At 41.1% G+C, this 26696-nt stretch overlaps 1 protein-coding gene and 1 non-coding gene across 2 annotated transcripts; both read left to right on the top strand.

Moving 5' to 3' along the window:
* On the top strand, positions 1–25354 carry PLAC8L1 (PLAC8 like 1). The gene is made up of 4 exons (XM_060092034.1): positions 1–125; positions 4884–5020; positions 23489–23625; positions 25214–25354. The coding sequence occupies exons 1-4, from the start codon at positions 1–3 to the stop codon at positions 25352–25354; spliced, it is 540 nt and encodes a 179-aa protein (XP_059948017.1).
* On the top strand, positions 16375–16504 carry LOC132487301 (small nucleolar RNA SNORA11). Its single transcript, XR_009531589.1, has one exon. It is a non-coding gene; the product is annotated as a small nucleolar RNA SNORA11 (small nucleolar RNA).
* Positions 25355–26696: the final 1342 nt, after the last annotated feature.

The following is a 26696-nucleotide window of genomic DNA, read 5'->3' as shown; positions in this document are numbered from 1 at the left end:
ATGAATTGGTTTGGAAATTACTTCTCTAAGTTTCCTGAGGATATTTCCTTCTTCAACACACACTCACCTCTGTTGCTTTCACTCATATCATCTGAAGATGAACAACATTTTATTTCCGGCTTGAGGTAGGGAGTAGGGTGATTTTACCCCCAGCTTTTGCTCTTTGGTTGGAATATCAAATCAATCTCCTCTTATGAGGAGCCAGGAAAAAGAAAACTGGGCTCAGGAAGAAAGCTGCTCTTATTTCCCATGTGTACTTGAAAAGGAGGCAACTGATTATTTCCTGCTGGCCTTGCTTGGCTGGTGAAAAGAGAAGAGCTGGCTTGGATGGAAAGGTGTCTCTATTCTTAACTGAAAATGTTGCACCCTGACCAAGTGAAACTTTATTTCTGGTGGCTGCCATTAATTTCCACCCTTTTGAAATCAAAATTCAAGAGTTTTGACTTCAGTTAAGAGTTTGAAATGGTTAACCAAGGAGGCCTCAGTGGAAGGCAGAACAGACTCTTAGTACTGCAAGTTTCATTAAGGTAGAGGGTGACATGAAACCCCCCCACCCAGGCTGAAGCACCAGGTGTGTGGGAACATGCAGTGGGGAATGTGTTTAGCTGCTAGAAGCGGTGAAGGTTAGGGTAAGGCTGAAAGGGGGAAGGCTGTGTGTCTCATCCGTCTCAACTCTGTTGTTTGGTAGGAGCTGATAGCTAGAATGACTGCAGTCAGTCCTCTGCCTCCCACCAGCTGAAGCCTCTCTCTGCTTCTCTCCTTTATGGTGACCAACCCTCTTGGTTTGTCTGGGACTGTTCTAATTTTAACACTGAAAGTTTTCCATCCTGGAAAAACCCTTAGGCCAGGGCAAACTGGGATGATTAGTCACCCTGATTGAATTTTAAGGTATTTGGATAGCACATATGACAACTGAGAAACTGCCCCCAATCTCTCGCCTCCCTCTGTTCTTCGTTTCTCAGAAAAGTGTTCAGGATGCCCTAGGGTATGTGCAAGATCCTTAATTTAAATAATAATGGTAGCTGCCATCAACTGCATACCTACTATATGCCAAGTACATAATCTTGTTTAATCCTCAGGGCGACTATGGAGGTACGATAGTTTAAATCCAATTTTATGGAAGAGGAGACCAGAGCTGAGGACTGGGACAAGTTGTATTTTACAGGGTCAAACAACTAGAATGCAGCTGAGCCACATTTGTACTTTAGTGTGCCTGAATCGAAGCTCTGTCCTCTTTACACTAAATGAAGAACTTGCTGAATTTGATGGCAAATGGATACCTACTCTGGTTTAGAAACTGTGTGACCATCAGCTTCACCCACTACTTCCAAACTCATTCTTATTACTGGTAGTGTAAGATTCTATCTATCTAGAGTAATATACAGAGCTAAAAGCTACGTAGGAAGCTGCAATAGCTACTTTAGTCTGACACCTGTAGCAGCCCCTGAATAATTATTCAATTCTTAAAGGAACTACTAAGTGCCTGGCACATAGCAGGTACTTGGTGAAGGGTAGCTATGCTTCTTATTTTAATTTTGACACATGAGCTATAATCTTGAACTGAAATGTTTTAGCTAATGAATGTCAATTCAAACATTTTAATATAAAAATCACCAAAGATTCAGAGTATTAAGGAAAGAAAATAATACAGTTCTTGAGTTCAAAATTAGGCAAACACACACACAAAACCCCCTTTTTTTTCCCCACCAAGGAAAAGCTACCCTCTTAGTTATTTGATTTGCAATAGCTAGAGGACAGGCTTCCTTGCCATAATAGGTGTTACACATATAATGCTGAGATAGAAGCAGAAAATTCTCTTCTAGGGCTCCAAGCTATAAGTGCGTTTCAGGGGAAAATCTAATCTAGGGGCTCAGCGCTAAGAAAGTGCTTTACTAAAACTGCTGGAAACTCTTAGTGTAATAATGGAAGTCCCAACTTGCAGGGATCACGTTGAGAGGTAAATGCCCTGGGTTATGTGGAGGCATGCAGGAAGATTTTAGGCTACTCTCTATAAAAACTCTTGATGTTTTTATGTAATCAATTCACATCTGAGAGTTGTGCCTTTACTAGAGAATGAAACCTGGTTAAGGTCACATAATCTGAAGCTAGATTTGAGGAGGACTCAGATATAATGGAAGAGATGTGTGAATTGAGTTTAATCCAATTCAACAGTTGTCGTGCACCCACTAGTTTTCAAGGAGTGCACTGGATTCTGGGGATACAGGGAGAAGCAGCAGGTGCCCTCTGACCTCAAGGAGTCCACATGGAAGTAGAGGAGATAAGATATGTATAGAGGTAGTTTCTTCAGGACCAATCTGAAGTCTTCATAGGTGTCTTAGTCTGCTCAGAATTTCATAACAAAATACCACAGACTGTGTAGCTTACAGAACAGATACTTATTTTCTCACAGTTCTGGAGGCTGGAAGTCCAAAATAAGGGTGCCATCATGGTCCAGTTCTGGTGAGGACTCTTCTTGGTTTGCAGCCTTCTCTCTCAGTGCTTACATGGCCTTTCCCTTCTTATAAGGCCAGCAATCCTATCGGACCAGGATCCTACCCCTATTCTTTATCTAACCTTAATTATCTCCTTGAAGCCCTACCTCCAAATACAGTCACATTGGGAGCTGGATCTTCAACATATGAATCTGGGAAGACACAATTCAATCCATAGCAGTAAGCTTTAGCCCACATCATAGCAAATATATTAACATGTACCCATACATATGTTATACCCTTTTTTTTTTCTTTTTTCTTTTGAAATTACTTGGCTTTGAGTAATTTAATTTATGATTAGCTGCTGCTTCTTAGCAGTCATTCATTCTTGTTTTTTTTTTTTTGCAAAATGAGAGAATTGTAATTTGTTTTCAAATGTAATAAAATATGTGTGAATTCCAAATTGGACATTCATGTGACAGGTATCATGCTAGGTTTTTGTGTTTAATTGAGCAATAACTAATTTCTACTTTGCAGTTTTTATATTTTGTAGCCAATACTTTTTTCCAGGTCTCAAACACTTTGATAGGTTCTTGAAAAGCTTGTGAGACCCTACATATTGTCTATAATGCCGAATGGATAAAAGGGTGGGGATGTTTCATAGCTCTACTTTCACACTTCTAGATAGGTCACTCCCAACTCTACTCGCTCTTCCAAGCTCTTGTGCATCATTCTCAGCTGTTGGCTGGGATGCCCCTCATGTCTCACTGGCTCTGTAGATTGCCTTTGCTCCCAGCATCCTCTTCCCTTCTGCCTTACCTCCTATTCTACTTTCCTTGCCATCTCTGTTACATTGACATCGCCACCTACCTGGTAGGAGATGCAGAAGCCATTGCAGTGATCATCAGTGGTCTCCAAGTCCACCTGTATCAGGTTTCAGGCTGTTCTCAGGATGACTACGTGGGCGTTGCCTGGGAACTTTATTATGGACACTGATTTCTATACCTCATCCCTGGAGTCCTGTACAGTGGTCTGGGGTGAGGCTTAGGAATTTGTTTTTTTAACAAGCTAATGTGCTGTCAGCTTTGGGAGGGTGTGGGTAGTATTGGTGGAATGAAAAAGAGATGTGATCTTAATAGCAAGAATAGTGCTCCCCATATTATGATAACTTGAAATCCCATTGGATTTAATGTCCCAAATCATATGTTCTCAAAGGGCTCCACAGCTGTTTCCAAGATGCCCACAGGGTGTTGCCTTAAGGATGCCCAGGAGTATTCTACTCTGGCCTCTAGGTTTTGTGTCCCAGGTGTCCCAGGTGCAGAATTTTGGTGACTATTACTGTAACAACAGCTGTTACAGGAAGAAATTCTGCTGTCTTTTTATTTTCTCTCAAGTATGAGGCAAGCTCTTTATTTCCTCATAACACATCAGAGACCAGGTACAAAACTCTTAATGAAGCTTGCTAAAAGGGTAGCCCCAAACAGAATAACTGCTACTATGTACAGGCTGAGACTCATTCTCATTCTTGGGCCCCTCTATCCCACTCTTGACATGCCCCTTCCATGAGGCTAGATAACAGCTTACCCTTCACTATAGGACTCACTCCAGGTATCCCTGTGGTAGGCATTCAGGCAAAACTAACTTTCAGCCCCAGAAAGAGAAGGAAGTTTTTTTCTCACCTCACTTTTGAAGCCCACCCCCTGGGCCTGTATTTCTATTTCAGAATGACTGGAATATCTATGCCCTTCAGGGAAAATCGAACCAGAGTTGTACTATGTGGCTGCACGAGGAAAACCATATAGTGGTTTGATATCAAGATATATTCTGAAGTCTGCGTTATTCATTTAAATGATACTACCTGTCCCACCTCAGTAGCCTCGTCCAGATTTAGATGTACCATTCAGTCCAATTCCTTATTTGTCTTTTCAACAAAGTTTCAAAATCCTTGCATACAGCCTTACTCAGGGTCACATTGTTACACATGCTGTGTGCACAATAAACAAATTACCTGTCCTTCAGTCCACATAATAACCCTGTGAGGTAGTTTTTTCATCTTAAGTTTGAACAAACAAAACAGAGAGGTTAAGCCACTTAACCAAGGTCAGGCTTCCAGGAAGTGGCATGCTGGGGCTTGAACTGAGGACTCCTGGTTCCAAATTTGTGAATTTATTATTAAACACTGAGAAACACTGAGGAAGTAGACTGGACACTGAGTCTGAGTGACAGAACTTGGAATAATAATGCCATTAATAGAAATGGGGCAAAAAATCAGAGGAGGAGGTACAATGGAGGAGGAGGGAGGGAGATGGTGAAGTCAGCTTGGGCTATGAAATAAGAGCCACTGGGCATCACTGGGTCTCTATCTCTTTTATCACTGTGTCTTGGCTTGATGATTATCCTTCTGAACCATCTTCTTTGTTTCCAAGTTAATCACCATCTTTGACTCTCCAGGAGCCATGCACCAGCCCAGGCTGTGGTGAAGCAGCCTGTCCGGGGAGCCAGTGGCAGGACCACAGTCACAACGATTGTCCAGACTGGTGGGGACTGGAGCACCGGCCTCTTCAGTGTCTGCAGAGATAGGAGAATTTGTATGTTTTTTCTCTTCCTTTAAGTTCTCCTTTACTGTTTTATTTCCTAAGACACCAGTGGGTAGAAAATCTGCGTCAGGCACAAGGACAGAAATTAAATGGTTTCAGACTAACTAGACTAATATTCTAGGGGCTCAAATACACTCCTTGGCAGGAAGGATCTTGCTTTTCAGGGATGTGGATGTTTTTATAAAATAAGTGATGACTTCAAAGATTTTTTTAAATGACAAAATCCATTGCATGTAAAGACGCACAAAATGGGCTCCCTTATCTGCAGCTGATGGAGTATAAATTGGTACAAGCTTCCCAGTGAATGGTTAGTAACACCTATAAAAAGGACTTCAAGTGTTATGTAGCCTTCGACCCAGTAATTACAGTTTTAGGCATTTAGTCGAAGGAAATAAATCATGTGCAAAGATTTAGCAGCATCATTAAATGTTGCAGCATTGGTTATTGTAGCTACAATCTGGAACAACCTAAATGTTCAGTGGGGGCTTCAATACAATGAATTATACAGCCATGAAAAGTCATGTTGTAGAATAATACTTCCTGAGATGGAAAAATGTTGGGATACAATTTTAAGTTAAAGAATCAGATTGTAAAACCATGTACATTAGACATTAATTTGGGGGAATATTTAGAAAAATATCTGGAAGGATATAAATAAAATGTTTACAGCAAGTGTCTCCAGATGGTATGCTAATGAATAATTTTTCTTTTTGCTTATCTCTAGTATTTCTGTGAGGAAAGTGTAGTACTTTCCTCACAGAATAGTGAGGAAGACCAATCATTGAATAAGACCAATCATAAAAAGCTGCTCCCTTTGTTTTTTTTAAATTAATTTTTATTGGAGTATATTTGTTTTACAATGTTGTGTTAGTTTCTGTTGTACAGCAAAGTGAATCAGCTATACGTGTACATGTATCCCCTCTTTTCTGGATTTCCTTTCTGTTTAGGTCACTGCAGGGCATTGAGTAGAGTTCCCCATGCTATACAGTAGGTTCTCATTAGTTATCTATTTTATACATAGTATCAGTAGTTTATATATGTCAATCCCAGTCTCCCAATTCATCCCTTCCACCCTCCCCACCTTGTATCCATAAGTCCATTCTCTATGTCTGTGTCTCTATTTCTGCTTTGCGATTAAATTCATCTGTATCGTTTTTCTAGATTCCACATATAAGCAATGTTATATGATATTTGTTTTTCTGACTTCACTCTGTATGAGTCTCTAGGTCTATGCACGTCTCTGCAAATTGCACAATTTTCGTCCTTTTTATTATGGCTGAGTAATATTCCAATGTATATATGTACCACATCTTCTTTATTCATTCTTCTGTTGATGGACATTTAGGTTGAATAGCTCCCTTTGTTGATTGAAATCTTTTCAGACACTGGCTTAGCTGTAAAGAAGTACCAACAACACTGTCCTCTAGCTGCCTGATTTTCCACTGGGTTTGAAGTTCAAAGCACATTGATTCTATTTTTACCTTAGGACATTCTGATCCATCTCTGGTACCACATGTCAGTATCCTTTTCCAGGACCTGATGTTCTTGCCCTAGGGAGTAACTCGGTCACAGAATCTTTATTTTATTTTATTTTTTGCGGAGGGGGGGGTGGGGGGCTGTCCTTTTTGATGGATGAGGGCCAGTCTCTTAAGTTCAACAGACTCTGGATCTGCTATTTTTGAAGAATATGGCTCCCCCACCCTTTAGAGGGTCTGGCAAGACCTGAATTTATCCTAAAGCCTCACAAGATGGATCAACCAGAGAGCTCTGAGCTGCTACCTGATCCACGTCCTTATTCAGCTGAGTCTTGCTGAGGCAAAAACTCTAACAAAATTTTTGGTGCTCTGATCATCCAAGCCTGAGCCTTCACTGTTTGCCTGTGCCTCATAGAGAAGAGACTGCCCGGCACCAAACACTACCCTCCATTGCTGTCCCTTTGACCATCTGACCCAGAGCTCAGCAGATTTCTTCCTGCCACAGCTACCCATGTGTACTTCTGACCAGACAATTATGGCAGCTGTTCTTTGAATCACTCAGGATTCTTCCTGGTTCTTGTCCACATTCTCTGACTTTGGTTGTCACCCAGTACTGTGGTACAGAGAAGGCAGAAAAGCTACTTGGAGATGTGGAGACCTAGCCCCAGTTTGGGAAGTGGACCATTTTCCTTTCATAGCTTATAGTTGGTGGTTGGAGGGGTGAGGGTATCAATGCATTTCTAAGTAGAGCAAAGCCTGGAACATAATATAGTGGTAAGGAGAGCACATTTGTATTGGATATAGACCTTGCCTTGAATCTTAACTCTGCCTCTTACTGGCCATTTGACCTTGAACAAATTCTCAGGGCCTTCATTTTTCCAGCTCTGAAATGGGGGTAAATAAAGGTGCCCACCTTAAAGATTGTCAAGATTAAAGCAGATAATGCATAGAACCCACTCTAGAACACTGGTTTGGAACATAACTGGATCAGAGTTTTTTTTGGTTGCATGCTATATATTGGGTTAAATAGTGTCCCCTCAAAATTCATGTCCACCTGGAGCCTCTGAATGTGACCTTATTTGGAAATAGGTTCTTTGCATTGTTGTCAAGTTACAAAGAGGTTATAGTGGATTAGGGTGGGCCCTAAGCCAGTGGCTGGTGTTCTTGTAAGAAGAGGGAAATTTGGACACACACACAGAAAAGATGGCCATGTGAAGACAGGCACAAATTAGAATAATGCATCTATAAGCCATGGAATGCCAAGGATTGCCAGCAACAACCAAAAATTTGGAGAGAGACATGGAACAGACTTTCCCCCAGAAATTCCAGGATGAAGCCTACCAACACGCCAATTTCAGACTTCTAGCCTCCAGAATTCTCCAATGAGAGAATACTTTCTATTGTTTTAAGATGTCCAGTTTGTGGTATTTTGTTATGTCAGCCCTAGGAAATTAATACACAAGCAAACATAGGATTTCATTAGAAGGTTATGGGGTAGCTCACAAAATCAGGAAATCAACTAAAAGCTAAGCTCAGGAGGGACAAGATGCATTATCAGGAGATAGCTGAAAGTCTGGTCAACTCCAAACATTTTAATCCTTTTGCTTTCCTGTCTGAGAATTGCTGTTTCAGCAATGGAGCCCAATCTGCCTAGCATAGGTCATAACTGCTGCTTGACTAGGCCAGGGCATTTTGAATGACAGTTCTCTTATTTCCCACAATAGGGAAGGAATAAATTCCTAAATTTACTATTGGGGTGTGTTACTATGAAAATTCCAACAAATATACAATAATGCACTTAATAAATCTTAGGTATTAATGTTATTGTTGTTATAAATTTTTATTTTCCAGAATGTTGAGAGCAAAGAGTAGAATCAGGAGACTTAGATTGGTTGCTGCCCAATCCCAAGAGTACCTAAAAAGTTGACCAAAGAAAGGACCACATGCCACCCCCTCAGCCTTAAACATTGTTTCACTGCTTAGTTCTGCGCTCCACCCCCATCAGTGTTCAGGAGACCAACCACAGGGGTCTTCTGGGTCCCTACTTGTCCATTGGAGAGCGCATTCTAGGGGCAAGAAGGAATGACATGTGGAGAATACAGTATTCTTTACAGCTGGACGTGATCGGTGGCGGAGAGGCCATGGATATACAGTATTGGCTGATCTCGAATGTACTGTGTCCTAATTGTTGTTCCCTGGATGGGCCTCCATTTTGTGACTGCTCATAGTATCTCTAAGCTAATGGTCTCACAAGAGAAAATTTATAGGCAGTATCAATTTATACACTGGTGATCTGCACCATGATTCCCAGGATGCAGTTGGAGTATGAGTGCTACGAGTCTTAGGTTTTTTTCCTTCCTTGTTTAAAAGGGCTACTTCATCCACAAAGTTTTATTTTAAGCAAATCACTGTGACAATAGTTGTGACAAACTTGGAAACAAAAGGGACATCTTCTTTCCATGACTTTGTTTCACGTCAGATTCCCATCTTGGGATAGTTTACCATTAAATGTTGAGAATTACTGCTACAATTTTTCATTCATTAAGCAAAGGGTACATTATGAAGAGTGATAATTTCCATTTATTTTTGACATTTTGCTTCTTCATTTAATTACACTTCTGTTTTTTAAACTGCCTCCCTCTTCCCACCTCTGTGCTTTCTTCTGAATTCACACTGCCCTGGGATGAGAAAATGGGTGCTTTTGTGTCCTTTGAGGATGTGGTTTCTGAAAGCTCAGATGTGAAGCTGAAGCGGAGGTGAAATAAGTGGCTGTGAAATGGCCTTGTTGGTGAAAGGCTGGCTGTTCCAGCTGGGGATGTTTTTTTTTTTTTTTTTTTTCTTTTTGCGGTATGTGGGCCTCTCACTGTTGTGGCCTCTCCCGTTGCGGAGCACAGGCTCCGGATGCGCAGGCCCAGCGGCCATGGCTCACGGGCCCAGCCGCTCCGCGGCATATGGGATCCTCCCAGACCGGGGCACGAACCCGTATCCCCTGCATCGGCAGGCGGACTCTTAACCACTTGCACCACCAGGGAGGCCCTGGGGATGTTTTTGATGTTGCCCCAGAGGAGGTTTATGTGGAAGGTGTAATCAACACTGGTTTGTAATTCAGCCAGCCTTTACTGAGTTCCTACCTATGTATGGTCATGTGATAGGCGCTACAGATATAATAGTGATTAAGACAGAGACGGTCTCTGAGAGCACATAGGCAATAAGCAAATAGACGAAATAATTGCAGTGGTGCTGAGTGCCGTGGAGGAAATAAACAAGGTGTTTTGAAAGGAAATTACAGGGGGCAAAGGATGGCCTCTCTGAGGAACTGACTTAAGCTGATACCTGAGAGATGGGTAAGAACCAGCCACTAAAATCACCTTTCCTGTGGAGGCACCACAAGCACCAGGCAGTAAAGGGCTTTGTGTGGACGAGGAGACATCAGAGGCCCAATGTGGGTAGGGTGAAGCAGTCCAAGAATTTCTTTGGTTTTCTGGAAGAGGAAGGAGACATGAAAAGGCCTCAGACTGGGATTCGTGTCCTTGAACTGTATCTTGGGTAAACTATACACTGTACACTGCAGTCTGAAAGCAGGGACCACTGGCCCTGCTCACTGGTCTTGCCCAGTGGAGCACCTGACCAATAGAAGGTGCTTATGAATATTTCCTGAACGACACATCTATGAATGAATTTTAACCTGTATTCTCACTTGCTTCCTTCTTTCCTGCACTTCATTGAAACAATCATAAAGACTTAGATTCAGAAGGGATATTGGGGTCAGCTGGTCTGGCCCCTCACCAGCTTGTCTAAGTCCCCTCTGTAGCAAGCCTGATACCAGCAAGCCTGGTAAGGACCTGACAGCCTTGGCTTTCTGAACATTTCTGGGGAGGAGGCTCCTCTCCCTTGGAGCCATCTCAGTGCTTAAAAAAAAAAAAAAAAAAGATTTTTAATAGGTTACCAGGTACATGATGCAAAATTCAAAAGTACCTACCCCTTAGGTATATGAAAAGCAGCAACTCCATCCTTGCTCTCCTGCCCTGCCCAGAGGCCTCCACTCTTACCTGAGCCCCAATATAGTCTATATGCTTATAAATATTTAAAAAATTTAAAAAATTTTAATGAAAATAGGTTAACCTTTTTATTATAAAAGTATCATATAATCATGGTAAAAAAGAAAAATGCAAAAGACTATAAAAGAAGAAAGCAGTATCCTGTAATCCCAGCTGTCGGAGATATATATTGTTAATATTTTGGTATCCTTCCAGATTTTTTCTGTATATGTGGTATATATAATTGACACAAATAATAGAATTGTAAACACACACAGTTCTGCATCTTTATTTTGTTTTAATTTAACAATATAGGTGACCATATTGTGCAGACCATATCAGCACTTCTGAAGCTAATATTTTAAATTGCTGCATAGATTCCATTGTATGAATGTACCATAATTTATTTATCAAAAAATTCTTATCAGTGGATCTTTATGTGGTTTCCAGACTTTTTGCTATTCAAACCAGTGCTTTGTGAATATTCTTGTATAGGTGCCATTTTGTATGTGCGTGAGTTATCTGTTGGATAATTGCTGAGGGTCAGATAGTACATACTTTTTAAAATCTTGATAGATGTTTCCAAAAGGCTCTCCATTTAGAAGTTGTACTAATTTACACTCCCACCCACAATGTATGAGCATGCCCCATTCCTTATTTATCTATCTATCTATCTATCTATTTATCTATTTATTTATTTATTCTTGGTTGAGTTGGGTCTTTGTTGCTGCATGTGGGCTTTCTCTAGTTGTGGTGAGTGGGGGCTACTCTTCCTTGCGGTGCATGGGCTTCTCATTGCGGTGGCTTCTCTTGTTGTGGAGCATGGGCTCTAGGCCCATGTAGTTGTGGCTCACGGGCTCTAGAGCGCAGTCTCAGTAGTTGTGGCGCACAGGCTTAGTTGCTCCGCAGCATGTAGGATCTTCCCCGACCAGGGCTCGAACCCGTGTCACCTGCATTGGCAGGCGGATTCTTAACCACTGTGCCACCAGGGAAGACCCCCATTCCTTTTTTTTTTTCTTTTTTTTCTTTTTGCGGTATGTGGGCCTCTCACTGTTGTGGCCTCTCCCGTTGCGGAGCACAGGCTCCGGATGCGCAGGCCCAGCGGCCATGGCTCACGGGCCCAGCCGCTCCGCGGCATATGGGATCCTCCCAGACCGGGGCACGAACCCGTATCCCCTGCATCGGCAGGCGGACTCTTAACCACTGCGCCACCAGGGAGGCCCCCCCATTCCTTTTTAAGCATCTCTTATTGTTAGATTCTGCCTTTTTGTGATAATGATCTGAAATGTGCCTTGCTGCAGTTTCCACCCACCTTTCCTACTTCTGCTCTCTGGGGCTCCACACTGTGGTTTTGTGTAGCCTTCTTTTTATCTCGACTCCCCCTGTGAGTTAGAGGGATGAATAATGAACCACATTCCATGCTTGAGGGTGGAGTTCATGTTAGAGAATAGGCCAGGAACGTTTAGGCTGTGGGAGCTGACATGACCAGCAGGCCTTTGGGGGTAAGAGGAAGAGGCTGAATTTACGGCATGGATCTCTCTTGAGCCTGAGCTTCTTTTTTTAAAAAAAGTATACACACACACATATGCACACATACATACTTGCATATATATATATATATATATATATTTTTACTTCACAAATAACACATGAATATATTCACTTTATCAAAGAAATGAAACATTACAGAAAAGGGAACCATGTCACTCCTTTTTATTAAATAAATTTGGAGTGTTTTCTTCCAGATCTTTTTCTCTGTATTTACATATGCATCTATTAGTAACATATACTATTGCTTCGTAACTTTTTTTTTTTTTAAGAAGATGTTGGGGGTAGGAGTTTTTATTAATTAATTACTTTATTTTTGCTGTATTGGATCTTCGTTTCTGTGCAAGGGCTTTCTCTAGTTGTGGCAAGCAGGAGCCACTCTTCATCGCACTGCGCGGACCTCTCACTATCGCAGCCTCTCGTTGCGGAGCACAGGCTCCAGATGCACAGGCTCAGCAGTTGTGGCTCATGGGACCAGCTGCTCTGCAGCATGTGGGATCTTCCCAGACCAGGGCTCGAACCCGTGTCCCCTGCATTGGCAGGCAGATTCTCAACCACTGCGCCACCAGGGAAGCCCTGCTTCGTAAGTTTTTAAACAAAGCGTAAATGGTATTATGCTGTAATATCACTATGCAATTTGATTTTTTTAACTCAAAATATGTCTTAGAGATTTATCTCTGTTGGTACTTAATTGATCTTTCACTGCGTTCTTAATTATTCCCTAGTATGATCTGCAGCATCATGGTTTATTTACATGTTCGTCTATTAATGTACTCGTTTTAAATTTGAAGCCACAAATAATGCTTCTGTGGATATCCTTGTACCGGCCTCTTTGTGTGCATGTGTAAGCATTACTCTAGGGTAGATGCTAACAAGTGGAGTTACTGAATCCCAGAGTATTTAAAATTTTACGAGATTCAGCCAAGTTGCTTTCCAAAGTGACTGTGCCAATTTCCATCTCCATCAGTGTATGGAGCACTTATTTCTCTGCAGTGCCCCACAGCATTTGACATGCTCTAAAAACCTTAGAGTGTGGCCAGCCCTGAACCAAGCTGGCGGAGTAGAAGGACGTGCTCTCCCTCCCTCTTGTGAGAACACCAGAATCACAACTAGCTGCTGGACAATCATCGAAAGAAAGACACTGCAACTCAACAAAAAAGACACCCCACATCCAAAGACAAAGGAGAAGCCACAATGAGATGGTAGGAGGGGCGCAATCACAGTAAAATCAAATCCCATAACTGGTGGTTGGGTGACTCACAGACTGGAGAACACTTAAACCACAGAAGTCCACCCACTGGAGTGAAGGTTCTGAGCCGCACATCAGGCTTCCCAACCTGGGGGTCCAGCAACAAGAGGAGGAATTCCTAGAGAATCAGACTTTGAAGGCTAGTGGGATTCTACTGCAGGACTTTGACAGGACTGGGGGAAACAGAGACTCCACTCTTGGAGGGCACACACAAAGTGGTGTGCACATCGGGACCCAGGAGAAGGAGCAATGACCCCAGGGAAGACTGAACCAGACCCACCTGCTAGTGTTGGAGGGTCTCCTGCAGAGGCAGGGTGGCTGTGGCTCACCGTGGGGACAAGGACACAGGCAGCAGAAGTTCTGGGAAGTACTCCTTGGTGTGAGCCCTCCCAGAGTCTGCCATTAGCCCCACCAAAGAGCCTACGTAGGCTCCAGTGTTGGGTTACCTCAGGCCAAACAACCAACAGGGAGGGAACCCAGCCCCACCCATCAGCAGTCAAGCAGATTAAAGTTTTACTGAGCTCTGCCCACCAGAGCAACAGCCAGCTCTACCCACCACCAGTCCCTCCCATCAGGAAACTTGCACAAGCCTCTTAGATAGCCTCATCCACCAGAGTGCAGACAGCAGAAGCAAGAAGAACTACAGTCCTGCAGCCTGCAGAACAAAAACCACATTCACAGAAAGATAGACAAGATGAAAAGGCAGAGGGCTATGTACCAGATGAAGGAACAAGATAAAACCCCAGAAAAACAACTAAAGGAAGTGGAGATAGGCAACCTTTCAGATAGAGAATTCAGAATAATGATAGTGAAGATGATCCAGGACTTCGGAAAAAGAATGGAGGCAAAGATCGAGAAGATGCAAGAAATGTTTAACAAAGACCTAGAAGAATTAAAGAACAAACAGAGATGAACAATACAATAACTGAAATGAAAACTACACTAGAAGGAATCAATAACAGAATAACTGAAGCAGAAGAATGGATAAGTGACCTGGAAGACAGAATGGTGTAATTCACTGCTGTGGAACAGAATAAAGAAAAAAGGATGGAAAGAAATGAAGACAGCCTAAGAGACCTCTGGGATAAAATTAAACACAACAACATTTGCATTATAGGGGTCCCAGAAGGAGAAGAGAGAGAGAAAGGACCTGAGAAAATATTGGAAGAGATTATAGTCAAAAACTTGCCTAACATGGGAAAGGAAATAGCCACCCAAGTCCAGGAAGTGCAGAGAGTCCCAGGCAGGATAAACCCAAGGAGAAACATGCCGAGACACATAGTAATCAAATTGACAAAAATTAAAGACAAAGAAAAATTATTAAAAGCAACAAGGGAAAAAGACAAATAACATATAAGGGAACTCACATAAGGTTAAGAGCTGATTCTCAGCAGAAAGTCTACAAGCCAGAGGGGAGTGGCACAATATGTTTAAAGTGATGAAAGGGAAGAACCTACAATCAACATTACTCTACCTGGCAAGGATCTCATCAGATTCGACAGAGAAATCAAAAGCTTTACAGACAAGCAAAAGCTAAGAGAATTCAGCACCACCAAACCAGCTCTACAACAAATGCTAAAGGAACTTCTCTAAGTAGGAAACACAAGAGAAGAAAAAAACAAACCCAAAACAATTAAGAAAATTGTCATAGGAACATACATATCGATAATTACCTTAAACGTGAATGGATTAAATGCTCCAATCAAAAGACACAGGCTTGCTGAATGGATACAAAAACAAGACCCATCTATATGCTGTCTACAAGAGACCCACTTCAGACCTAGGGACACATACAGACTGAGGGTGAGGGGATGGAAAAAGATATTCCATGCAAATGGAAATCAAAAGAAAGCTGGAGTAGCAATACTCATACCAGATAAAATAGACTTTAAAATAAAGAATGTTACAAGAGACAAGGAAGGACACTACATAATGATGAAGGGATCAATCCAAGAAGAAGATATAACAATTTTAAATATGTATGCACCCAACATAGGAGCACCTCAATACATAAGGCAACTGCTAACAGCTCTAAAAGAGGAAATTGACAGTAACACAATAATAGTGGGGGACTTTAACACCTCAGTTACACCAATGGACAGATCATCCAAAATGAAAATAAATAAGGAAACAGAAGCTTTAAATGGCACAATAGACCGGATAGATTTAATTGATATTTACAGGACATTCTATCCAAAAACAGCACATTACACTTTCTTCTCAAGTGTGCATGGAACATTCTCCAGGATAGATCACATCTTGGGTCACAAATCAAGCCTCAGTAAATTTAAGAAAATTGAAATCATATCAAGCATCTTTTCTGACCACAATGATATTAGATTAGAAATGAGTTACAGGAAAAAAAAACGTAAAAAACACAAACACATGGAGGCTAAACAATATGTTACTAAATAACCAAGAGATCACTGAAGAAATCAAAGAGGAAATCAAAAAATACCTAGAGACAAATGACAATGAAAACACGATGATCCAAAACCTATGGGATGTAGTAAAAGCAGTTATAAGAGGGAAGTTTATAGCTATACAAGCCTACCACAAGAAACAAGAAAAATCTCACATAAGCAATCTAACCTTACACCTAAAGGAACTAAAGAAGAACAAACAAAACCCAAAGTTAGCAGAAGGAAAGAAATCATAAAGATCAGAGCAGAAATAAATGAAATAGAAACAAAGAAAACAATAGCAACGATCAATAAAACTAAAAGCTGGTTCTTTGAGAAGATAAACAAAATTGATAAACCATTAGCCAGACTCATCAAGAAAAAGAGGGTGAGGACTCAAATCAATAAAATTAGAAATGAAAAAGGGGAAGTTACAACAGACATCGCAGAAATACAAAGCATCCTAAGAGACTACTATAAGCAACTCTATGCCAATAAAATGGACAACCTGGAAGAAATGGACAAATTTTTCGAAAAGTATAACCTCCAAGACTGAACCAGAAAGAAATGGAAAATATGAACAGAACAATCACAAACAATGAAATTGAAACAGTGATTAAAAATCTTCCAACATGGGGTGTGCTCAGAGCAGGGGGTCTGAAGAAATGGCTTGTCTGTTTACAACACACCTGACAGGAATCAGGGTTCATTGTGACAAGGGGCACAAAACCTGTGGCCTTCCTATGAACAGATAGCCAACACATATCCCCCCCTTCACCTGCACGTGGCTGCTGGGCAGTACCAGTGGGACAGGGCTCAGTACTGGAAGGAAAGCTACAGTATTTAGTGGAGGTGTTTGCCACCTGGAGCCTGTCCAGTCCACATGTGGCTGGGCCATGTGTGGTGTTACAGGCATAAAGGCTTTGAACCCCTCTCTTCAAGGAAAAAAGAAAAATAGATTCCGTGTATATGCCATTCTGGAAAAGGCAAAACAATGGAGACAATAAAAAGATCAGTGGTTGCCAGGAGTTTGTGGGGGAGGGAAGATGAATACATAGAATACAGAAGTTTTTATGAGCAGTGAAAATACTTTGTATGACATTATAATGATTTTATGTCATCATACTTTGGTCCAAACCCATAGAACGTGCCACAATATTCACTTCATAAAGTGAACCCTAAGATGAACTAGGGACTTTGGTGATTATGATGTGTCAGTGCAGTTCAGGCTTAGTTTTTTAAAAAAAGTCTTAAAAAGAATTAACACTCGGGGTAGACGTTTTTTGCAAAACCTTTGTTTCACATTTATATATGTATACACATTATATATGTGTTTTTTGGACTGTGATGTAAAATGTGCTTTCTAGAATAAAAATGTTTGCAGGTTACTGTAGTTATACTGGCAAATAAAAGCACAAATTAATCAAAAAAAAATCTTCCAACAAAGAAAAGTCCAGGACCAGATGGCTTCACAGGTGAATTCTATTAAACATTTAGGGAAGAGCAAACACCCATCCTTCTCAAACTCTGCCAAAAAATTGCAGAGGAAGGAACACTCCCAAACTCATTCTATGAGGCCACCATCACCCTGATATCAAAACCAGACAAAGATACTACAAAAAAAGAAAATTACAGACCAATATCACTGATGAATATACATGCAAAAATCCTCACCAAATACTAGCAAACAGAATCCAGCAACACAATAAAAGGATCATACACCCTGATCAAGTGGGATTTATCCCAGGGATGCAAGGATTCTTCAATATACGCAAAGCAATCAAGGTGATACACCATATTAAGAAATTGAAGAAGAAAACCATATGATCACTTCAATACATGCAGAAAAAACTTTTGACAAAGTTTAACACCCATTTACGATAAAAACTCTCCAGAAAGTGGGCATAGAGGGAACCTACCTCAACATAATAAAGGCCATATATGACAAACCCACAGCAGACATCATTCTCAATGGTGAAAAACTGAAAGCATTTCCTCTAAGATCAGGAACAAGACAAGGATGTCCACTCTCACCACTACTATTCAACATAGTTTTGGAATTCCTAGCCATGGCAATCAGAGAAGAAAAAGAAATAAAAGGAATACAAATTGGAAAAGAAAAAGTAAAACTGTCACTGTTTGCAGGTGACATGATACTATACATAGAGAATCCTAAATATGCCACCAGAAAACTATGAGAGCTAATTAATGAATTTGGTAAAGTTGCAGGATACAAAGTCAATGCACATAAATCTCTTGCATTCCTATACACTAATGATGAAAAATCTGAAAGAGAAATTAAGGAAACTCTCCCATTTACCATTGCAACAAAAAGAGTACAATACCTAGGAATAAACCTACCTAGGGAGATAATAGACCTGTATGCAGAAAATTATAAGACACTGATGAAAGAAATTAAAGCTAATACCAACAAATGGAGAGATATACCATGTTCTTGGATTGGAAGAATCAACATTGTGAAAAGGACTATACTACCCAACGCAATCTATAGATTCAATGCAATCCCGATCAAATTACCAATGGCATTTTTTACAGGACTAGAACAAAAAATCTTAAAATTTGTATGGAGACACAAAAGACCCCGAATAGCGAAAGCAGTCTTGAGGGAAAAAAAACTGAGCTGGAGGAATCAGACTCCCTGACTTCAGATTATACTACAAAGCTACAGTAATCAAGACAATATGGTACTGGTACAAAAACAGAAACAAAGATCAATGGAACAAGATAGAAAGCCCAGAGATAAACCCATGCACCTGTGGTCAACTAATCTATTACAAAGGAGGCAAGGATATACAATGGAGAAAAGACAGTCTCTTCAATAAGTGGTGCTGGGAAAACTGGACAGCTACATGTAAAAGAATGAAATTAGAACAGTCCCTAACACCATACACAAAAATAAACTCAAAATGGATTAGAGACCTAAATGTAAGGCTGGACACTACAAAACTCTTAGAGGAAAACATAGGAAGAACACTCTGACATAAATCACAGCAAGATCCTTTTTGATCCATCTCCTAGAGTAATTGAAATAAAAACAAAAATAAACAAATGGGACCTAATGAAACTTCAAAGCTTTTGCACAGCAAAGGAAACCATAAACAAGATGAAAAGACAACCTCAGAATGGGAGAAAATATTTGCAAATGAAGCAACTGACAAAGGATTAATCTCCAAAATTTACAAGCAGCTCATGCAGGTCAATATTAAAAAAACAACCCAATCCAAAAATGGGCAGAAGACTGAGATAGACATTTCTTCAAAGAAGACATAAAGATGGCCAAGAAGCACATGAAAAGCTGCTCAACATCACTAATTATTAGAGAATGCAAATCAAAACTACAATGAGGCATCACCTCACACCAGTTAGAATGGGCGTCATCAGAAAATCTACAAACAACTAATGCTGGAGAGGGTGTGGAGGAAAGGGAACCCTCTTGCACTGTTGATGGGAAAGTAAATTGATCCAGCCACTATGGAGAACAGTATGGAGGTTCCTTAAAAAACTAAAAATAGAACTACCATATGATCCAGCAATCCCACTACTGGGCATATACCCAGAGAAAACCATAATTCAAAAAGACACACACACCCCAATGTTCATTGCAGCACTATTTACAATATCCAGGTCACGGAAGCAACAGAAATGCCCATCAACAGACGAATGGATAAAGAAGATGTGGTACATATATACAATGGAATATTACTCAGCCATAAAAAGGAACAAAATTGGGTCATTTGTTGAGACGTGGATGGATCTAGAGACTGTCATACAGAGTGATATAAGTCAGAAAGAGAAAAACAAATATTGTATATTAACACATATATGTGGAACCTAGAAAAATTGTACAGATGAACCGGTTTGCAGGACAGAAATTGAGACACAGATGTAGAGAACAAACGTATGGACACCAAGGGGGGAAAGCATCAGGGGTGGGGTGGTGGTGGTGGGATGAATTGGGTGATTGGGATTGACATGTATACACTGATGTGTATAAAATTGATGACTAATAAGAACCTGCTGTATAAAAAAATAAATAATTCAAAAAAAAAACCTTAGAAAAATTTGGCATTCTTATAGGTAATAAATAGTTTCTGATCGTTTCAGTATGCAAGTCCCTGATTACTGATGATATTGAGCAGCTTTTCATGTTTGTTCTTGGCCATTTGTATTTCTTCTTTACCTGTTCATGTCTTGTGTTCATTTTCTTCTTCTGTTTAATCCTTGATATATTAATTTGCAGGAATTCTTTGTATGTTCTGGATACTTATCCTTGGTCTGTGATTTGTTTAGTGAAATTTCCTCCTAGAGCCCGCTGAAGACAAAGGATTCCATCATCCTACCCTTGTGCATCTGTTGTTGAGGACAGTGTTTATCCCACAGCACTCCATCTCGGTACACCTGACCCAAGGATCTTTCCTAAAGAAGTTGCATGATTTCAGACTCTCCACAGGAATAAATACCAAACAATGGTAGTGAGGACACTGTCTTAGAACACACAAGTCCACAATTGTTTACTAGTTAAATACATAAAACATGAGAACATTTGGGCATATGTGGTATGTGTAGTAGTTAAGACCTTGGAGCCAGACTACTTGAGTTCAAACATAACCTCTGCCCCTTCTTAACAAATGTATGAACTTAGGCAAATGGCTTAAGTCCTCTGGGCATTAGTTTGTTCATCTGTAAAATGGGCCTAATAATAGTAAATTTTATAGGCTTGTTGTGAGAATTAAATGAGTTAATAAATGTAAAGTACTTTTAGCAGGGCTTGGCACATGGTGAAATCTGTATAAATATTATCTATTATATAATACAATTTTGGCTTTTATAGTGTTTTGTTTTTTTTTAATCATATCTGACTTCTTTCCCAAGGTAATTGAGTTTTGAGTGTGTTTCCTCAGTATCTAGTACTCCCTCATAAAGAACACTAAGATAACCTGGATATACAAATGGAAAGGCTTAAAAATAAAATTAACAGCATGTGTTATATGAGTCATAAAAATAAGGTACAGGAGTTTCAGTGCACAAAATAATTTCTTTACAATATGCTTATTGAGGATGGCGGGCATTTCTCTCTGCCAGTTAAAGTGGTGCAGCTCAGGCAATTGTGTAAACACAATTTATTACTCACTTAGCTTGCTAGCTTTATAATTATGCAACTTTTGATTAATTTTTTATTTGCAGGGATATACACTACAGTATTTTGTAATTCATGCATAAGTTTTGATTGATTTTTATGTGCCATGATCTCAAAGTCCCCTAATTCAGGGTTGCATACAATATTACCACTCCGAACTCACTGCACGTTCATGGGCCATTTGCTGTCCTCTGACCTGTTTATACCAGTTGTCAGTGCTGAGTGGGACCTGCTGATCTCGCTAGGAGTAATGATTTTTTTAAAATGTGGGACAAAACATCCCAGACTTAATCAGGGCTGAATTTAGTGTTTGCTTTGGGCCAAGTGATGCCTATAATACATGATTTAGTGATTTTCTTAAGATTCCTGATGAAATAGATGTTCTGTTCCTCAAAGATAGGCTGCTCCTTGTCCCCCTCCCTGCTCCAGTCCTCATGCCCTCCGTGCACATGTGCTACCTCACCTCTTATATGAAACTGGAGAAGTCCAGAGTCCAGGCACATCCCTTGGAGGTTCTAAGATAAAACAGCATTCCTAGATTTCTGCTTCTTTGTCACTGAATTTAGAAGTGGGACTCTGCACTCCTCACTGTTGAAGAAGGAGGGAGGGATGAGGCAACAGAGACAGGTGTTTGACAAGGAATTCTTCTAGTATGCTAGTGACATGGTATGTGAGCCTTTGTGTCTGGTGCACTAGAAGGCTATGAACACTACCATTTCACACTCATTAGAATGGATAAAATAAAAAAAGCTGACAATAGCAAATGTTGGTGAGGATGTGGAACAACAAACTCTCTTACATTGCTGGTGGGAGGGTAAAATGGTACAAATACTTTGGAGAACTCTTTGTAAATTTCTGGTAAAATTAAACATAAGTCTACCCCATGACCTAGCAATTCCATTTCCAGGAATCCACCCATGTGAAATGAAACTACTTGTCCACATAAAGGCTTGTATATGAATATTCATAGTGCTTATTCATAATAGCAAAAAATGGAATAAACAGTGGGAGAATGGACAATTTGTAGAACATTTATACATTGGTAATACTACTCAACAATAAAAGGAACAAACTGCAGATATACATAAGAACATAGATGAATCTCAAGAAACATGATGTTGAACAAAAGAAGTCAGATACAAAAGTAAACATGATTCCACTGATACGAAGTCCAAATCGAGGTAAAACTCATCTATGGGAATAGAAATCAGAATTGTGATATGTCTGGAGTGGGGGTGGGAGGACTGGGATTGCCTGGGAAGGGGCACACAGGAACTCCCTGGGGTGATGGCAGTGTTCTACACGTTTGGTTACGTGGGTGAATATGATTGTCAAAACTCATCCAACTGGGCTTCCCTGGTGGTGCAGTGGTTGAGAGTCCGCCTGCCGATGCAGGGGACACGGGTTCGTGCCCCGGTCCGGGAGGATCCCACATGCCGCAGAGCGGCTGGGCCCGTGAGCCATGGCCACTGAGCCTGCGCATCCAGAGCCTGTGCTCCGCAACGGGAGAGGCCACAGCGGTGAGAGGCCCGCATACCGCAAAAAAAAAAAAAAAAACCCTCATCCAACTGAACATTTATGATTTGTGCATTTTCTTGTTTATAAATTATGCCTCAATAACATATTTATTGAATACATTTTTAAAGGTTATGCTTAGTTTTTTTGCTCTTTCATAGTTCAAATTATTTGTATTCGTCAAGGTTGTCATCTTTTGCAATGATATAGCATCTTAATCGTTTACCAGGGGTTCTTAACCTGTGGTCCAGTGATAGTTTTCAATGGATCCTTGAACCCCGTGAAATTGAATGCACAATTTTGCATGTCTGTGTTCATGTATTTTTCTCTCCCCTTCAGGAGCAAGTACATAGCTATCACCATATTCTCAAAAGGTTCCGTGACCCAAAACGTATTTAAAAGAGAACCTCTGTGTTAATGGTTCATGCAAGATGTGTAGGAAACAATATCAGTAGTTAAAGATGAACGAATGAATAAATGACCAACTGTTTCCAGCTGATGTTCAAGGAACCAAGCCTCTACTAGTTTACAGATTAAAACTGGCAGATGTCAGTGGCTCCGTGAAACTGCAAACATTAGAGAAACCTTCTGGCCTGAGAAATAGAATAAAGTCATTATAAGAATAGCAGGCAGAATCAGTGTACCATATAAGAGCTTTCAATCACATTTATAGAAAAGGCGCCTGCTATTCAAAAGTATCATATACTGTGTCTATTTTAAATATTGAAATTAGATAGATGAACATAAGAGAAGCAACAGTTATGTTTCAACTATAAAAAATTATTTAATGCTTTTCTCTTGACAGAAAAAACAATTACTGTAGTGAACGTTAACAGAATTGTAGTAGGTTCAGCTTTGCCAGTGTTTAACAAAAGAAGACAATTTTGATGTGGCTCAGTTATGGCAATTCTCATATAGTGAGTTTTGCAAATTGGTTATTCATTCTCAGTCCCTGATTGCAGGGGGACAATGCAGTATTAAATTGATGGCATAGGGCCATAAATGCTCTTTGAGATGTGAAGTTGCTCCAAGCACAACTGAGAACCTGAGCTTGCTTTTATGTGGTTATTGACAGGTTTCTGTGGTCTCTTTTGTCCCATGTGTCTTGAATGTGACATCGCCAGGCATTATGGAGAGTGTTTTTGTTGGCCATTGTTACCTGGGTCCACCTTTGCACTAAGAATTGGCACCAGAGAGAGACATAAAATACGGGTAAGTGTGTTTGGATGCATATGTGAAGCTGGATCTATATGAGAACCTGGATGCCTCTCAAACCTGTGATTTTTTTAAAAAAATGAGGTGTGGGTGAGGATGCTTAAAAACACCACACTTAGTGGAATACTTTGAGAAAGGAAAGGGAAGAAATTTCTGATTTCATTTGTTACTAGGATGTATATTAACGAAAATGCCACATTGTGAAGGGTATTTCCAAGGGGGACCTATTATAATGTAGATCGTTGGCCACTTCTGTTTTCTCTGTCTCTTATTACATCCAGAGAAGATGATAGGTAGAAGTGCACCAAATTTGGAGGATACACTTGGGATAATCTCACCTAAAATGTAGCCCATCAGCATATACAGAATTCACTTTGGGGGTTCCCTGGGGACCCTTCAAAGAGCCAGACAATTTCCAGTGCAGCTGAGGCTGAGGTACAATGAGAGACTGAGGACAGACATGTCATACCTACTAAGATGTGGACAGATAAAAAGGCATCTTTTTATTATTTTATTTTTTTTTTATTGGGGTATAGTTGCTTTACACTGCTGTGTCAGTTTCTGCTGTACAGCAAAGTGAATCAGCCACACGTATACATATATCCCCTCTTTTTTGGATTTCCTTCCCATTTAGGTCACCACAGAGCACTGAGTAGAGTTCCCTGTGCTGTACAGTAGGTTCTCATTAGTTAAAGGCATCTTTTTATATATTCATGTGAAATGATCCCTGAGATATATATATATATATATATATATATATTTTTTTTTTTTTTTTTTTTTTGCTGTACGCGGGCCTCTCACTGTTGTGGCCTCCCCCATTGCGGAGCACAGGCTCTGGACGCACAGGCCCAGCGGCCATGGCTCACGGGCCCAGCCTCTCCGCGGCATGTGGGATCTTCCCAGACCGGGGCACGAACCCGTATCCCCTGCATCGGCAGGCGGACTCTCAACCACTGCGCCACCAGGGAAGCCCGAGATATATTTTTAAGTGAACAAAAGAGCAAGGCATATAAGTATGTAACGATTTACTTAAAAAGACTATATATATGTAGGTAAAATGTAATGTGTATATATCTGTATGTATCTATATGTTTGCCTAAACATAGAATTTATCTGGAAGTGTATATAAGAACTACCAACAATGGTAGCCCCCTGACAGGTAACTGGGTGGCTGGTGAGAGCTGTAGAAGGGGGGGATTTACTTTTTACTTCCTATCCCTTCTTACTGTGGGGATTTTGGACCATGTGCACTTATTACTCTAAAAAAGTAAATAAAATAATTATAAACATTAAGTTCTAAGAGGAAATAAAAAGATGTTGACAGAGAATTTTCTGTCAGTGAGACAGTGGTTTCAGGTATGAAGTCTTGAGGGCAGGTCTCTGAATTGCAAGGATCGATTAGCAGTCGAGCTGCTTGGCACTTGGGTAACGTGGTGGAGTTGTGTCCCTGGGCGATAACTTCAGGGTGGTGGTGGATCTTGGGGGCAGTGGGTGGGATGGGCCGTGAGGTAATACTGCAGAGGTTCCTGGGAAAGGGAACTGAGCCTGTGTGATTGAGCCAGAACAGAGACCCGGTCTCCCCTAGGGCACGCTGTGCGAGGACTGGCTGGCAGTGCACTGCTGCTGGCCTTTATCCATCTGCCAGGTGGCCCGGGAACTCAAGATGAGGACCTCCCAACTCTACGAAATCTATGTGACCCCTTCGACTAGGGAAAATCTAATCTGACAGAGCAAGAAATCTCCTCCTTCTCACTTCCCTGCACCCTCCTCTCAAATCCCTCTTAGTAGAGAGATTGTTCTTCAGGTTTCACTGAAATAGTATGAAAATAAATGATTTCCCACTACTGTCTTTACTGTTGTCCTTTCTTTACACATACCCCCGATGAAGACTCTGTTATTTGTCTGAATTTGCTATCCCAGCCCAACCATATTAGGCAGATTCGAGAGGTGCGTTTTTTGCCCTCCACCACCCTGCCTGGAGTTTTGGAAGGCTGCATTTTCCCCCATCTTCCCCTTTCACAAGAGCTGTCTGGGAAGCTGGAAGAACTATTATATGGCTAAGCTAAGCCTCTTTTCCCAAAGTACCAATGATGGGGTAGAAGACGGTTTATTTTATTTTTTTATTATTTTTAAAAACTGTTATTGGATTATAGTTGATTTACAATGTTGGGTTCGTTTCAGGTGTACAGCAAAGTGAATCAGTAAGCACCTGGACTGGGCCCTAAATATCACTGTAATGCAGGAGCACTGTCCTTCCCTTGTCCTGACTCCTTCAGTCCTGACTGGCATATAGGAGAAAGTCTCAGCTTGTTGCTGATCATGAACAGCTCTCCAACATTTGTAAATCTTCAGCCCCAGATTCAAAGCCTTAGGTGGGCCACAGTTAGAGGTTGAACTATGCCCCCCACCAACCCCTTCCCACAAAAGAGCTACTGAAGTCCTGACTCCTCGTATATGTGAATGTGACCTTATTTGGAAATAGTCTTGCAGATGTAATTAAGATGAAGTCATTAGGGTGGGCCCTAATCCAACATGACTGCTGTCCTTACAAGAAGAGGAGAAGAGGGCTTCCCTGGTGGCGCAGTGGTTGAGAGTCCTCCTGCCGATGCAGGGGATACGGGTTAGTGCCCCGGTCTGGGAGGATCCCATATGCCGCGGAGCGGCTGGGCCCGTGAGCCATGGCCGCTGGGCCTGCGCGTCCGGAGCCTGTGCTCCGCAACGGGAGAGGCCACAACAGTGAGAGGCCCGCATACCGCAAAAAAAAAAAAAAAGAGAACAGGAGAAGAGACACAGAGGTAGACACACAGTGGGAAGACAGCCATGTGAAGATGGAGGCAGAGATTGGGGTGATGCTGCCACAAACCAAGGAATGCCGGGGCTACCTGAAGCTGGAAGAGACAAGGGAAGATCCTCTCCTAGAGGTTTTGGAGGGAGCACTACCCTGGCAGCATCTTGATTGTGGACTTCCGGCCTCCAGAACTGTGAGAGAATAAGTTTCTGTTGTTTTAAGCCACCCAGTGTGTGGTACTTTGTTACCACAGCAGCCCTAGGAAGCTAATTCACCAACC

This window comes from Mesoplodon densirostris, chromosome 3 (genome assembly GCF_025265405.1).
Source record: "Mesoplodon densirostris isolate mMesDen1 chromosome 3, mMesDen1 primary haplotype, whole genome shotgun sequence".
Classification (NCBI taxonomy): domain Eukaryota; kingdom Metazoa; phylum Chordata; class Mammalia; order Artiodactyla; family Ziphiidae; genus Mesoplodon; species Mesoplodon densirostris.
This window is presented reverse-complemented; position numbering and strand designations above follow the sequence as displayed.